This window comes from Saccopteryx leptura, chromosome 2 (assembly GCF_036850995.1).
Source record: "Saccopteryx leptura isolate mSacLep1 chromosome 2, mSacLep1_pri_phased_curated, whole genome shotgun sequence".
Lineage (NCBI taxonomy): Eukaryota > Metazoa > Chordata > Mammalia > Chiroptera > Emballonuridae > Saccopteryx > Saccopteryx leptura.
In genome coordinates this window covers 305,023,093-305,038,826 of record NC_089504.1, presented here as the reverse complement: position 1 = coordinate 305,038,826, position 15,734 = coordinate 305,023,093, and the positions used below count along the sequence as shown (strand labels likewise).

At 51.6% G+C, this 15,734-nt stretch overlaps 2 protein-coding genes across 2 annotated transcripts; one reads left to right on the top strand and one right to left on the bottom strand.

Annotated features, from left to right (window-relative positions):
* Positions 1–390: 390 nt before the first annotated feature.
* ARF5 (ADP ribosylation factor 5) lies at positions 391–3,789 on the bottom strand. Its single transcript, XM_066362594.1, has 6 exons — positions 3,601–3,789; positions 3,024–3,104; positions 2,576–2,685; positions 2,024–2,095; positions 991–1,116; positions 391–886 (listed from the first exon to the last, which is right to left on the bottom strand). The coding sequence occupies exons 1-6, from the start codon at positions 3,665–3,667 to the stop codon at positions 800–802; spliced, it is 543 nt and encodes a 180-aa protein (XP_066218691.1). The 5' UTR covers positions 3,668–3,789; the 3' UTR covers positions 391–799.
* Positions 3,790–6,330: 2,541 nt separating this feature from the next.
* On the top strand, positions 6,331–10,277 carry GCC1 (GRIP and coiled-coil domain containing 1). Its single transcript, XM_066362593.1, has 2 exons — positions 6,331–7,705; positions 8,970–10,277. Exons 1-2 carry the CDS (start codon positions 6,674–6,676, stop codon positions 10,263–10,265), a joined length of 2,328 nt encoding a protein of 775 aa, XP_066218690.1. The 5' UTR covers positions 6,331–6,673; the 3' UTR covers positions 10,266–10,277.
* The last annotated feature ends 5,457 nt before the right edge of the window (positions 10,278–15,734 follow it).

Sequence of the window (15,734 nt, the reverse complement as noted above, 5' to 3'; positions counted from 1 at the left end):
ATGGCCCGGGCGCTGGGGATGGCTCTGTGGCCTCTGCCCCAGGCGCTAGAGTGGCTCTGGTCGCAACATGGCGACGCCCAGGAGGGTCGCAACATGGCGACACCCAGGATGGGCAGAGCGCCGCCCCATGGTGGGCGTGCCGGGTGGATCCCGGTCGGGCGCATGCGGGAGTCTGTCTGACTGTCTCTCCCTGTTTCCAGCTTCAGAAAAATGCAAAAAAAAAAAAAAAAAAGTTGAGCTAGATGAAGGCAACAATGTGTGTGTGTGTGTGTGTGTGTCCTTGGGGAGAGGGGGTTGGCCCTGCAGCCTTAGCTGCTCTGAGTGTCCCCCATATTGTCTCTCTGCATCCAATGACCCAGCCCCCACTTCTATGCTATAGACAACACTATGTACAAACCACAGCAAATTTATTACTCAATATCCAGTGCCATATCATAGCACCACCCAGAGCCCGGAGTTCTCACCTTCCCTCCCCATCTGGTCCCAAGGGTATACCCAAAATGGAAAAAACCAAAGTAAAAGCAGGTCCCTGCTCCTCCTCTGGAAGAAGTATCCTTGGCCCTGGAAGCCCCTTCCACAGGTCCCAGTAGGCAGGAGAGTGGACCCCACTGTGCCCAGAGAGCAAGGCTCCAGGCTCCAACAACAGAGAGAACATGCAGGCAGGAGGGGCAGGAGCAGAGGCCTGTGTCTGTGGGAGAAGGAGCAGGAGGGCAGGGCACTGCCTGAGGAGTCCGGGAGTCTGGCCATCCCCGGGATGCACGTGGGAGGTTCCGGGCGGCAGGGGCCGGCCCCTGGTTGGTTAGCGCTTTGACAGCTCGTGGGACAGCCAGTCCAGCCCATCGTACAGGCCTGTACCTTGGGTGGCACAGGTGGCCTGAACGTACCACTGTGGGGAGAAGGAAAGAATGAGGTTAGTGGCAGGGAACAAAAGGGGGATGCTTTTACTTCCTGCCCAGCCTGTGGCTCCCCTGGGAGAGGCAGGACCCTCACCGTGCGACTGCGTAAGTGCTGCAGGCCCAGCTTGTCGGTCAGCTCGCTCACGGGCATGGCGTTGGGCATGTCCTGCTTGTTGGCAAATACCAGCAGCACCGCATCCCGCAGCTCATCTTCCTGCAGCTGAGAGAGGCCAAGGGGCTGGATTCTGGGGTCCTTTGGGGCCCCTCTTCCCTGCTGTGTAAGGGAGGTCCCCTTTCTGCCCTCTAGCATATTTGTAGCAAAATATAATACTGTGTAACCTACTGCTGAACACAAGACAGAGTTATAAATCACTGGAGGTCATTTTGGCCTTAAGTCCAGAGCAAGCCTTTTCTTAATTTGTGTGATCACCCTAGTCAAAATGACAAAACTGGCCCTGGCCGGTTGGCTCAGTGGTAGAGCGTTGACCTGGCGTGCAGGAGTCCCGGGTTCGATTCCTGGCCAGGGCACACAGGAGAAGCGCCCATCTGCTTCTCCACCCCTCCCCCTCTCCTTCCTCTCTGTCTCTCTCTTCCCCTCCTGCAGCCAAGGCTCCATTGGAGCAAAGTTTGCCCGGGCGCTGAGGATGGCTCTGTGGCCTCTGACTCAGGCGCTAGAATGGCTCTGGATGCGACAGCCCACATGGGCGGAGCATCACCCCCTGGTGGGCATGCTGGGTGGATCCCGGTCGGGCACATGCGGGAGTCTGTCTGACTGCCTCCCCATTTCCAACTTCAAAGAAATACAAAGAAAAAAAAAAAAAAGGAAATTAAAAAAAAAAAATGACAAAACTTCCAAATGGAAAAACAAGAACATAAGATAATGTTTCGCTCCACCACATAGTCCCCTCTTCCTACCCACTTCTCAGACTCAGATGTGCAGACATGAAAATTCATGTTCTAAACTTGTTACCTGGCCCAAATTCAAAACAAGGTAACAGTCCCCTTGTGTCTGTGCTCACAGAGAAACACACATTCAAGGCCTGTGAGGCATTTCCTGACTTTCACACCAGGATAGAGATCTCTGTCTCCAAAGCCAGGGCTCAGTTCCCGGGGCCTTGGGAGCTCACCATTTTCTGGAGTTCATCAGCAGATTCCTGGACCCGCTCTCGGTCATTGCTGTCCACCACGAAGATGAGGCCCTGGACAGGAAGGCAGAAAGCAAGGCAGAGCAATCACTTCTGCCTGAGACATACTCTAGTCTGGCTCCTTCTCTTTAATTGTGTCTAAAAACTTCCACTAGTGCTCTGCAGACATCCTGGCACAAATTCAACTGGAGACACCCTGCAAAGGATAGAGCTTCTGCCCTTAGGCAAGCCGTCTAGCTAAAAGACATGAATGGGAACAAGGAAGGACATGTGATAAGAGCTAAATCAGGCAGACTGGACCCTGGACCCTGGACCCAGAACCCTGCTTCTCAGCACACACCTAAGGTGGCTGAGGCTCAGGAAACTAAGGTCAATTCTGAAGGATGAGGACAGGCTAGCTTATAAAAAGGGAGTTGAAGGGGGTAAGGCTTTTCCCTGGTTTGAGGGCCTAGGATAGGCCAACATCTCAGTCTTCCTAACCCTAACACTGCCTCCTGGGGGGGGGGGGGGGTTGGGGAGGCACCACCACCACACCTGTGTGTTCTGGAAGTAGTGCCTCCACAGAGGCCGAATCTTGTCCTGGCCTCCCACGTCCCAGACTGTGAAACAGATGTTCTTGTATTCCACTGTTTCCACATTGAAACCTGCAGATAATTAAAAAATATACATGAAAATAAAAAGTACTGAAAGGAAGGAACTCACTAAAACTACATGAATTCAACAGGGACACAAAACCAGAAGGCAAACGATCAAGGCCCAAGGGACCAGAAGCCCGAGAGCCGGCAGTCCACAGACGGGGCGGGGCTAGGTCACATCTAGCCCTCCTCAGCACCAGCCAGCACTTAGAGATACTGTGACCCACTTCTCAGGTAGCGGTATCTGGTGTCAGCTCCCAGCACGGGGATGCAGAATGAGGAGCAGCAGACCCTGAGGAGGTCAGCCGCCGCGCTCCCGCTCCTCCCAAGCTTGCCTCCAGACTCACCTATGGTGGGAATGGTGGTGACAATCTCCCCCAACTTCAGTTTGTACAGGATTGTGGTCTTGCCAGCCGCATCCAAACCAACTGCAAAGGAGAAGGGCACAGGGATAGAGATGGGAGCGAGGGAGCCCTCTAGAGACCAGGGAAGGGGAGAGACCAGGACAGCTGATGGTGGACGGGGGCGGAGAGCCCGAGCGCCTTCAGGTGCGCGCTGTTGTCTACCTTCCGGGCCTGAGGGCAGTCCGGGCGGTGAGCGCCAACTCCTGAACCCCAAAGCGGGAGAGGACTGGGGGTGTAAGGTCACAGGAGGAGGGCCGCACTCCTTTTTTTAAAAGTCGTCTCCAAGGGCGGAATCCTCCCTTCTTACCAGCCTGGCTGGGCGGAGGGAGCTTCATCTCACCCAGGCCCGCAGCCCCGGGTCCCAGGCCCTCGGGGCGGTGTGCAGACCGCGGCCCGCCCAAGAGCAGTAACCCCGAGGTTTTAGGAGCTGGATGATTCAGGGTCAGAGATCGGGTGAGCTGGGCTGGAGGGACGCGGGGGCGGGCGCTCCCGTCCGGGCCGCGCGCTTGATATGCCTCACCCATGAGGATCCGCATCTGCTTCTTCCCGAAGATCCGCGAAAAGAGCGCGGACACGGTGAGGCCCATGGCGGGGCCCGGGGGAGGGGGCACGGGCACGGACACCGGGTGCAGGCTGGAACCTGCCGGTCGCGGGGGATGGGGCTCAGCAGCAGCAGGAGGAGGTGCCGCCACCGCCTCCGCGCGTCCCGGGCCCGCCCTACGTCACGTAGGCCCCGCCCCGCCCGGGCCCGCCCCCAGCCCCGCCCGGCGGCTCCGGCTCCGGGAGAAACAAGCTGAACCGGTGGGTTTCAAAGAGGAAAAGGGTTGGGGTTTCCGCATTGCTAGGGCGATTGTCACATCTGTAGCTGCTGGACCGGCAGCCTGAGCGGGGCCGAGGAGAGTCTTCAACGCTCCATAGCGGCCCGCACCCGCATTATCAGTGGCGGGCCGCTGGGCTTTGGTTTGTTGGCGGTCAGCCCACTCTGGGCTCCTGTTTAGCTCTTGGTAGCTGGCAACAACGACTGTGTGCACCACCCTCTCAAGGGTGCGGAAGCTCCGTCTTAGTCCTCAGCTCCAAGTGAGGGGCTCCGAGCGTAGTAGGTAGTTCAGGGACCGTAGAATCGCGAGAGGAGTCGGGGAAGAAGATGCTCGAGTTCTCTGTCTTGCATGGTTCCCTAAAACGCCTGCTTCATAGATCCCAGCTCTGGACAGCGCTGTTGTAGACCCTACTGCATACTGGAGAACTCGGCTCGCCTTGATGGGCTTTGAAGGTAAATGCCTTCAGTCTGGACCAAGGCAGCCCTTTCTGAAGCTCCTTCCTCCCTTTGCCACAGAACTAGGGCCTGGATTATTAATACACACCTATCTAGGATGTTGTGAGGATCTTGCCTCCTTAGACTCAAAGAGCTTCTCCAGTGATTTCCCCACTCATCTCAGCATCTGAAGGGAAGTGGCAAGATAAGAATTAATTTAAATACCTTTTGTTGCAGAAACGGGGGTCAATGCCAGTCTTATGTTCAACAAATGCTAGCTAGGTTGAACTAGATTGATAGGTTGTTCAGTGGAGCAAGGGCAGGCATTTTGCCTGTTCTGGATCCCAGTAGGCTTCTAGTAGACTTATGGATCGGATGTGGTGAGGTGAGCTGGGAATCAGAGAACCAGAGAACCTTCATTCATTTATTCGAGAAATATTGAATGCCCACTATGGGCCACAGTTCCAGGCCTCAGTTCTGCCTTTTTTTATTTTTTCCAGGGCTTGCCTTCAACAGTCCTCACAACCTGTCATTTTATTATCTACAAATAGAGACTAATATTTGTCCTATCTCATTAGGTTATTGTGAAGATTAAAATGATGAGATAATGTATCTGAATGTTTTGCATAATGCAGCTGGATGTTACCCGGTCCTCTGAGAATCTGCATCTAAATAGACTTCCAGGGCCTGCCCATCCTGACCTGCAAACCCTGTAAAGAGAACAGACTTTGGGCATCAGGTACAAGGGTATGTCCTTACTCTTCAGTCAGAGACCTGCATTCCTAAGAAGGCTTTTACAAGGCCAAAGAGTACATGTAAAAGAGTCTCAGTATAATAACACAACTAGTGGTGAATGAGTCTGGTCAGTTCTACATCTTTATCCTTTATATTAACCTCTTCCTTTTCATCCCTGTTGTACTGCTCTATTTCAGTACCATCTCTTCCCATGACCAAATTACAGGTCCCCTGCCCCATGGTATTGCCACCCAGTCGTACAAGTCTTGACGATGCCACTCTTGCAATTAAAATTTAGTGTCTTTTGATTACCCAGGACTAATCTAAATGCCTTAATTTGGGTTCCCACCTACGATGCCAGTCGCATCTGTTGCCACCTCCTTCACATCTCAAAGTATTTTCCCTGAGGGTCTTCTTTGCCTCCCCTAGATAGGCCTGTCTCCTAACTTCCATTTCACTTTAAATATACTTAAACATACGGGTATGATGGCAGGTCTTGTATTTGCATGCCTGGTTCCTCACTAGATGTGAGGTCATTGAGGGGAGGACCTTGCCTCTTCATTGTAATCATCTGGTACAGCATTTGGTATGTTGAGAGTGGTACTGATCTGCATAGGATTTCTAAAGTTACTGGGTGACCTTGGGGCATGTTACTTAACCTCTCTGTGCTTCATGTTTCCATATCTGTAAAATAGTGCTAATAATACCCACTAAGCAAAATTATTGTAAAGACGACAAAGAAAAACTCTTGTGAAGCTCCTAGAATATAGCTGACACTTTGGGACAGAGGTATTGGCTTTAGGGTGCCCCCTACAAACACTTGTTGAATCAACTCAGCAGACTCAGAAAGGGTGCTAATAATTATTGTACTGTATGCCTACCAGGTGCCAGATACTGTCCTAGAAAGGGCTGCCGTTTTCGTGGTCGAAGCGAGAGTCTTAGTCTTAGTTATTGCTCTTTTGGGACAACGGCCCTGAGCCCTTAAAGAGAGGGGATGCGTCGCTCACCCGAATGTTTGGTAAGGACTCAGTGCGACGTCGCCCTGTCTCGCTGATCGTAGCATGAGGGCAAGCTACGAAACCAACATCACTCGCGCATCCTCAACTTGTGCTTGCTCTGCCCTACCGGAGAGGGGGCGACTAGCAGCCAGCTAGATTCTCAACTGGGGGCCGCCCCGCGGGGGCTGGCAGCCCCACCCACTCCGTGCCCACTGCGGGCGGAGCCTGGGCGCCCTGCTGCCGTCACTTCCAGCGGACCCGGAAGCGCCCCGCGAGGGCGGCCGTAGTTAGGAAGTCGTGATGGGGCTGTGCACAGCCTGAACCCCGGGCCGAGCGTGGGCCGAAGGCCGGCCGGGACTGCGGGCGAGGCCTGGAAGTGTGCTCTTCGGGTGCTGGCGTCGCCCCGCCTCCAGTGTAGGGCCCGCCCCCGCCTTCCGGGCCTGGGACCGCGGGGCGCTCTGCCTGACTGCCCTGCCGCCCCGCGTCGGTCTCGGGCAGCTGCGAGGAGCTGGTGTGCGGCTTCGGGACAGGAACGTCCGCCAGCGTCTTCGCCGACCCTCTACCAGGCTGCCCGAACGCTGACGTGGGACAGACGGTTCTGAATCCTCATGGAGAAGTTTGGGATGAATTTTGGGGGCGGCCCGAGCAAGAAGGACCTGCTGGAGACCATTGAGACCCAGAAGAAGGAGCTCACCCAGTACCAGGTGCGTCTCAAGGATGTGGTCCGCGCCTATAAGAGCCTCCTGAAAGAGAAAGAGGCTCTAGAGGCCAGCATCAAGGTGCTGTCCGTATCCCACGAAGCGGATGTGGGCCTCGCAGGTGGCCAGCCTCCAGGCCTCACCTGTCCTGACTCCGTGGATGACCGATGCTCCACACACAGCGAGGATAGCTCTGGGACCGCCACCAGCTTGGACACCACGGCCAGTCTCACTAGCACCAAGGGTGAGTTTGGGGCAGAAGATGACAGACCGGCCCGTGGACCACCCCCTCCAAGGTCCGAAGAGGCCAGTGGGTCGGAGAGTGGTGTTAGCAGTAGCAGCGGGGACGGAGCCCCTGCAGGTGGCAAGGTGGACAAACGGTTGCACCAGCTGAAGACTCAGTTGGCTACTTTGACCAGCTCTTTGGCCACAGTCACCCAGGAGAAGTCCCGCATGGAAGCTTCTTACCTGGCTGACAAGAAGAAGATGAAACAGGACTTAGAGGATGCCAATAAAAAGGCAGAGGAGGAGAGGGACCGTCTGGAGGGAGAATTGAAGGAGCTGCAGGAGCAGATAGCAGAAACCAAAGCCCGACTTATCACACAACAGCACGATCGGGCCCAAGAGCAGAGTGATCATGCCTTGATGCTGCGTGAGCTCCAGAAACTGCTGCAGGAGGAGAGAACCCAGCGCCAAGACTTGGAGCTTCGGTTAGAAGAGACCCAAGAAGCCCTGGCTGGGCAGGCATTTGCCACTGGTCAGGTGGAAGGGTTTGAACTGCAGACTAAACAGCTGACCCGTGAGGTGGAGGAGCTCAAAAGTGAGCTGCAAGCTCTTCGAGATGAGAAGAATCGGCCAGACCCCCGGCTGCAGGAGATTCAGAAAGAGGCCGCCTGCCTTAAGAGCCATTTCCAGGCTCAGTTGCAGCAGGAAATGAGGAAGGTAATTATCTTCATCTCCTTCAAACAATCATTTAGCCTGAAATGGGAAATATTGAGGTATTTTTATTGTTTTTCTCCTTTGATAGTTAGATCTAAGTGGCTGCTCTTTTAGTTTTTGATGCTGTTCAGAAGGTTTTATTTGTGAGTCCTACGAATTCTTGTTTGGTGGGTTGATAGTATCCATAGAGCATGCTTCCAACAGAATGTGGAGTTTCTCGATGTGGGCTGGGTTGGAGCCAGACAGCTCTGAGCTTCTGGGTGTTGGCATCTTACCAGCTTAGTGAAGCAGTAACGTGGCAGCTGTGCAAAGGAAGGTAGCGTGTTTGCCTGTAGGTATATGCCTATGTGTGGGTAGCAGTATATGCCTATTGGTAGAGTGACTGAAGTGGGCAACGGGAATGTTCTCCGAAGAAATAACCTCTTGTAATGGCCTTCAGTTGAGATTTCCTTTTTCTTTGAAGGTCTGCTATTATGCAGTGCCTCTGTTCAGTGTGGAGAGAAAGTCAACTCAGTTTTGTTTTGTTTTTTTTGTTTTTTTGTATTTTTCTGAAGTTGGAAACGGGGAGGCAGACAGACTCCTGCATGCACCCAACCGGGATCCAGCTGGCATGCCCACCAGGGGGCGATGCTCTGCCCATCTAAGGCATTGCTCTGTTGCGACCAGAGCCATTCTAGCGCCAAAGGCAGAGGTCATGGAGCCATCCTCAGCGCCCGGGCCAATTTTTTGCTCCAGTGGAGCCTTGGCTGCAGGAGGGGGAGAGAGAGACAGAGAGGAAGGAGAGGGGGAGGGGTGGAGAAGCAGATGGGCGCTTCTCCTGTGTGCCCTGGCTGGGAATCAAACCCGGGACTCCTGCACACCAGGCCGACACTCTACCACTGAGCCAACCGGCCAGGACCTCAACTCAGTTTTGAACTTCCAGGAATATTGGTAGAGGAAAAGGATGTCATCTGATTTCTTAATGGATTTGGGAAGTACATGATAAACAAGGATAGCATACTTGGTGTGTGAGTTCAGTGCATGATAGGAGAAAGTGGCAGATACACGAAGGTTTTTAATATTGTTTGATATCACGTGGTACTGGGAGCAGGACCCAAGCAGATTACAGGAACTTTTGTTAGCTCCCAAATCAACAGAAAAATCCCCCGTTCCCATTCCTGCCAGGTCAGCCCCCATCCTTTTGCTCCCGTCTCTTGCATTCTCGAAGTTTGCCACTGGGCTTTGTGGCATCTCTGGATGCATTTCTATGTGTTCTCTTGTTTTACAGACAGCCCTTGCTGAGGATCAGTTACGCCAGCAGTCTCAGCTGGAAGAGCAGAGGGTGGCCGCCCTGGAGAACCAAATATCCGAGGTGTCGGAACTGCTGGGCACCTATGAGAAAGCCAAGCAGAAGGACCAGCTGGCCATTCAGAAGCTGAAGGAGCGCATTCTGCAGCTGGACCTGGAGAACAAGACGCTGGCCCTTGCTGTCTCCAGCCGGTCCCCTCTAGACAGCCATGCAGAGGAGTCTAGTCTGGATGTCAATGTCCTGAAGGACAAGATGGAGAAGCTGAAGAGGCTACTGCAGGTGGCAGCTAGGAAAAGTCAGGTGACCTTGGATGTAGAGAAACTCTGCGACCTGGAGATAATGCCCAGCTCCGAGGCCGCCGATGGGGAGAAGGCTACTGCGCTCTACTACCAACAGGAGCTGAAACAGCTGAAGGAGGAGTTCGAGAGGTACAAGATGAGGGCCCAGGTCGTGCTCAAGAGCAAGAACACCAAAGACGGCAACCTGGCCCAGGAGCTGGAGGAAGCTCAGGAGCAGCTTGTTGAGCTGAAGGAGAAGTACATCTCCCTGCGGCTGTCCTGTGATGAGCTCGAGCGCCAGCACCGGCAGGAGGCCGAGGACTGGAAGCAGGAGCTGGCCCGGCTGCAGCAGCACCACCGGCAGGAGCTGGAGCGGAGCCAGCTGGACTTCAGGGACCGCATGCTGAAACTGGAGGAGGAGCTGCACAAGCAGCGGGACCGGGCCCTGGCCGTGCTGGCCGAGAAGGACTTGGAGCTGGAGCAGCTGCGGTCCATGGCCTTGTCTTCTGTGCTGCCGGGGCGCAGAAGCCCTGTGGTTGGCGGGGGTCCTGGGGACCTGGCTGACGCTGTTCCCCCAGATAACCTGACCCATGCACTTCAGGTTGCTGCAGCCAACGAGCCCACTTTCTTCTTGTATGCTGAGCAGTTAGCTCGCAAGGAGGTGGAGATCACCTTGCTGCGGAAGCAGAAGCACAGACTGGAGGCTGAGGTGCATCAGCTGCAGGAGCGGCTGCTGGAGGAAGGGGAGCGGCACCGGGAGGAGGTCGGAGCCCTGCAGAACCACATTGAGAAGAACATCAGGGACCAGAGCAGGGAGGGAGCCAACCTGGAGTACCTCAAAAACATCATCTACCGCTTCCTGACCTTGCCCGACAGCCTGGGCCGCCAGCAGACGCTCACAGCCATCCTGACTATCTTGCATTTCAGTCCAGAAGAGAAACAAGTGATAATGCGGCTCCCACCCAGTGGTAGCTGGTGGCCTTCTGGCAAGAGATGATGTTCTTTTCATTAACTCCTGAAATTCCTGTGCCTCAAAGGTGGGAAGGGGCAGGCCCTGGTTTCTACTGCCTCTTCTCTTATTTTTTTCCTCAATGTGTTGAACTGGGAGAAGTCTTCAAAGTGGGGTGGGCTTTTCTGCCAAATGCCATTGTTGCCACTTTATCCTTGGGCCCCGAGAGATACTGGAAGTGTTGGGGCAGCATCTTCTGTTGGTGTGTGTGCGAGGGGGAGAGACGGGAGAGGTTAGGATTGAGAAGTGCAGAAGTTGGGGAAGTGGTGAGAGTATTTGAAAATAAGACTTTTTTTTTTGTTTTAATATCTTGCTCCTAGAGCAGAGGTAGGAGTAAATGTGGCTCCAAAGGGAGTGCAGTTAATTTCTAAACAGGCACAAGGACCAGCTGGTCCTCTTTTCTCCATCATCGCAATCTGAGTCTGGTCCACTGCTGCCCCAATTATCTGGGGACATACAACCAGGCTGTAGAGGGACCAGGAAGTTTGAAATAGTGACAGATTGTCTGCTAGCCCAAAGGGCCACGGAATAGTGAGTTCATCCTGGAACTGGGAAGCTTGATCTGGTTAGAGCTGGATATGACCTAATCTATCTGGACAAAACACACCACTTTTTTTTTTTTCATTTTTCTGAAGCTGGAAACAGGGAGAGACAGTCAGACAGACTCCCGCATTCGCCCGACCGGGATCCAGGATGGGCAGAGCCGGGATCCACCCGGCTCTGCCCATCCTGGGCGTCGCCATGTTGCGACCAGAGCCACTCTAGCGCCTGAGGCAGAGGCCACAGAGCCATCCCCAGCGCCCGGGCCATCTTTGCTCCAATGGAGCCTTGGCTGCGGGAGGGGAAGAGAGAGACAGAGAGGAAAGCGCGGCGGAGGGGTGGAGAAGCAAATGGGCGCTTCTCCTGTGTGCCCTGGCCGGGAATCGAACCCGGGTCCTCCGCACGCTAGGCCGACGCTCTACCGCTGAGCCAACCGGCCACACCACTTTTGACCCCCTGAGAGAAGGTCGTTGAGCACCAGTTTGATTTTAGGGATTTCCCGAGTGACCAGTTTTTGGCCTGGATACGGTTATAATAGACCTTTCACACTTGTCCCTTCCTTAACCAACCTGCCCAGCATTGGCCTGAGATTTTGAGGGAATGACTGCTATCTCTTCTTCAATGTTGAACTTCCATTAAGAAAAAAAATCCTAGCTTCTCACAGAGAGGAGGCCTGTTGGGAAGCTCTGATTCTGCCTGGATGCAAGAAATTAGCTCAGAGCTTTATAGGCAAGAGGAAAGTTTGCTGAGACCCTAACAGGAGAGTTGTAGTTCAACTGAGTCTGGGCCGGGTACTGGCTGCTATGTGGGTAGCATTCTGGCTAAATCCCTACATTTAAACAAGCAGGGTGTTCACAGGTTATTGTCACCAGGGCATTTTGCCCACTTCCTTAGGGAGGTGACAGCATTTCAGTCCATGATCCTTATCTTCCCACACGTATTACTATAACTTTTCCTTCTGTGGGGTTTCTTACATTTGGTGTTGCATAAGTAGATTCATTCTGCGCTAAAGGAAAGGAGGCTTAATTTTTAGGCATTCTGGAAAGGAGGGACTCAGAAAAGCCTGTTTCAAATAGTGTCAATTCCTTGCCCCCCTTGCTCTTGCTGGTTATGGAAATCTTCGGACCGGAAAGACCAATGCTTTGCCATGCACTGGACTAATCGTATCTTCCTGTTATTTCATCAGGGAGCAGTTTTGTGAGGGTTTGAGGTGCAGAAGACTTTGATTAAATGTTCTGATTGGGAAGCTGGGTAACCTGGACTATCTACATACTACAAACAGTACACGGACTTCATGGGACAGAAGTGATGTATTTAAGTGTTAATAACACAAACCTTGAACCATCAAACCTGAACAGCTTGACCTGTCTGCTTCCTTTATGGTGTATATTTATCTGGATTCAAATAGCGTGTGAGTGTTAATGGTAAATGAAAATGAAAGAATATTTCATTATATTAATCCATGTGCTTGAATCCAGGGATGAATACCACAATGCTTTACCCGCCTCAACTACAACACTAATATTTTTAGCTTGGAATTACATGTGTATGTGTTTGAGTGTATGCAGCTACACTGGGAAAAGATGTCTCGTGTGTTTAGTATTGCTCTTGGAACTTCCATAGTTACCACTCTAAACTTTAGAAGTAATCTCTATAAGAATGCTTTGTTATGCTTCAAATCAGGATTCGTGTGTCCTGGAAGAGTTTCTCAGGATATCATGCTAAACTACATCATCATTATCATCTCTCTTTTTTTTTTTCAGAGAGAGAAACAGACGGGGACAGACAGGAAGGGAGAGATGAGAAGCATTAACTCCTAGTTGCGGCACCTTAGTTGTTCATTGATGCTTTCTCATTCGTGCCTTGACCGGGGTGGGGGAGCCCTCCAGCTGAGCCAGTGAGCCCTTGCTCAAGCCAGCAACCTGGGGCTCAAGCCAGCGGCCCTGGGGTCATGTCTATGAGCCTCCACTCACGCTGGTGACCTCGGGGTTTCTAACTGGGATCCTTGGTGTTCCAGGCTGACTCCACCACTGCCTGGTCAGGCTCATCACCATCTCTTAATTTTCTTACCCAGTCCCCTTAAATGTAGGATATCTCATTATTGTTATTTCTGGGTAGTTTTGAACAGAATAGAAAGATCCATAATCACAGTTACTTTTCTGTGACTAGTAATTCCTGTGCTTTTGACTTTTAAGAAGATACCAAACAGGCAAAGAAGAAAGTCAGTTTCTCATTAATAATGTTAAGTATCCATAGAGATAGGACTGTGACTGCTTCCAAGTGAAGCGAAAAGACTCGGTCCCTTCCTACTCTGAAGGACACACAAGTTCCTGTCTCCCCACCCCTTTCTCCCAAATAAGCTTTTCAGTTTTTTGACTGGCATGCCTGTGCTAGACACTCTTAGAAAAGAAAGAGAGAGAAAGAAAGAATTGAGATCAGACACCTTCATAGAAAAATAAACTTCCCTTGGGCTCTGGTCCTCGAATATCAGCAGTGCAAATATCAGAGTTGTGTAAATAAGGTAACAAGACTGATCCTTACTTGTTTAACTGTTGCCACCTAAATCAGGAGAATTGCTGAGAAGAGATGGAGGGAGAAAATGGCAGGAAGGCAAGTGACAACTCTAAGGGCTTTCTGCCTGCCCCGTCCTGTTGGAGACCTCTGCTCCTGGGGAATAAATGTCCCTATATCAGGCCCTTGATGTTGTAAGTCCCTACTATTTCCCCGACCCTACTTGCCCTCAGAAGTTGCTACTACAGGGTTGTTGTACTAACTCGTGGAGCATGACAGCACCATGTTATGCTGTAATTTGACCCATTGTATCATTTACTCCTCACAGGTGTCACTGTCCCCCATTTTACAGATGAGGAAGCAGGGACGGGGACATTAAATTTGCCCAAGATCATTTAACTAATAGATGTCTGAACCAGGTTTGATTAGCCCCAAAGGCTGCTTAATCTGAATGTGCTCCTGTCTTCTCAGGACTTGAAGGTCAGGGCCTGTCTCTATAAATGACTTCTGGGGATGGAGAGACTGATGTCTAGGCTGAGCTGGACTAGTTCAAATGGAAAGTAAATCTCCAGCTCTAAACTGCAGTCAAAGCTGCTATACTATAAAGCGGAGCAGGCAACACTGATTCTTCGTAAGAGCCCTAGAGCTGCTCTGTCCCCCAAGTTCTAGATGACTGCTAATTTTAGACCCTGGATCATTCTAACTGAAGGAGGGTGGGTAACAGTTATTGCTGTGGTGTGTTCCAACTATAACCTTGAATATAGCTGGGGAAACAGCGTTGGAAATTGGAAATAGAACCCGAATGCATGGGTTACTTCTCTCAATCTTCAACTACCTTGACTCCTTCCCTTTCACTCTTCCCCTGCCTCTACCAAGAAGCCTGGTTACTGATTTTTGGAGCAAGAAACTAGATTCAGACATTGTGGCTTGAAATCTTCTATCAGCTGTATGATCTTGATGAATTACTTAACCTTTCTGAACTCAACTTTTATATAATGGGAGATAATATTTATTTCTGAGTTACATCCTCAGACTAAAGAAAATTTAAGTATAAAGAGTCAGCACAGTACCTGAAGCAAAGCAGGTGGTGAACTGTGATTCTTTCTCCCAGGAATGTGAAGTGGAAGAATCAGAAGTTAGACTGAGCTCTTCAGATTTAAGTTCTGCATTTCTTACCCGCAAATGTCGCTGTAAACAAAGGGAAAGTAACGACTGTCTTTTACCCAGTGCCCGCCTTAAGACAGATGGCTTGCATTTTCCCAAGTTATTTTGCTAATGCTCACAACAATTTTGTGAAACACAGCTACTTTGTAGTTGAAGAAATGGGAGGCATGACATGGTGAAGTGCCCAGGGCCCAGTCAGGAATAGCAGAACCAGGATTCAGACACGTTGATCGGAACCTCCTGCTGTCTGTGCTGTCTTTCAGAAGAGAGCAACGGGAATATGGAAAAGCGTGGCTCTGGGAATGTGTGGCTAGGGACTGTGTTTCTGGCCTAGCCTGGGGGAAGAAAGGGTCCTTGTCCACATGGTCCCCTCTCCAGTGGCAACTGACTGCCTTCTGATTTCCCAAAGCTTGATTCTCTCCTAGCTGTGGAGTCCTTTCACACTGAAAATTATGAAATGAATTCTGTTCCAAGTCAGTTTTATGAGTTTGTTTTTCCTGGGGCCCAGATTGCCTGGATAACGTAAGTATCAATGGTTCTGACAAGCCCACAGTCCGGGAAGCCCAGACAAGCGAAGGCCACTGGGAGGCCAATGACCCCCACTTTAGCAACGAGACCATCTCTAGCTTAGTGTGAATTCAACTTGCCATGGAGGGACTAAATCTTTTCTTTCATATCTGAAAGAATGAATCTGAAGCCTGAGATGACTTGATGTGAATATGAGTTTCTCAATGTCAATTGCACATAATCTTTTTTAAACTGAGGCTGGAGTGTCCATTGCCTTTCCCTTAGTTCAACAGCCCAAGTCTCTGCAAATGAAGCCTCAGGCTGGGGACTTTCACAGACCCATGGGGGACACCCTGTACTGTATGCTCCGCTGTGGTACCTGCCCACCTTGATGCCTTCGTCGGCCGAGCTGAGAGGAGTCTGGAGGCCATACTTTTTTGTGTGGACTTTGAAAGCCCACATTGCATCCCCTGGTCAGTTTACATTTTCCAAACCTGGGATCCTTAGGTACACTGTTCCTTCTGCCTTCCAAGTCCTTCCTCCATCTCTGCTCAACCTCCTACAGTGTGGTCCTGTCTTTTCAGACTCAGCTGAAATGTCACTTCCTCTGTGCGGATTTTTCTGATACCCAGGGATACTCAGGTATTTCCTATTCAGAGGTCCTTCAGCACTTTTTTCAAACTGACCTTGAGCACAGTGACTTCTTGTACTTTCATTTTAAATGTACTTCTCTGT

Coding starts and splice junctions, on each gene's coding strand:
- GCC1 (XM_066362593.1), top strand. CDS start 6,674: ATGGAGAAGTTTGGGATGAATTTTGGGGGCGGCCCGAGCAAGAAGGAC. Junction 7,706..8,969: donor TGCAGCAGGAAATGAGGAAG/GTAATTATCTTC, acceptor CTTGTTTTACAG/ACAGCCCTTGCTGAGGATCA.
- ARF5 (XM_066362594.1), bottom strand. CDS start 3,667: ATGGGCCTCACCGTGTCCGCGCTCTTTTCGCGGATCTTCGGGAAGAAG. Junction 3,105..3,600: donor GCAGATGCGGATCCTCATGG/GTGAGGCATATC, acceptor TCTCCTTTGCAG/TTGGTTTGGATGCGGCTGGC. Junction 1,117..2,023: donor CTGATGAACTCCAGAAAATG/GTGAGCTCCCAA, acceptor GGCCTCTCTCAG/CTGCAGGAAGATGAGCTGCG.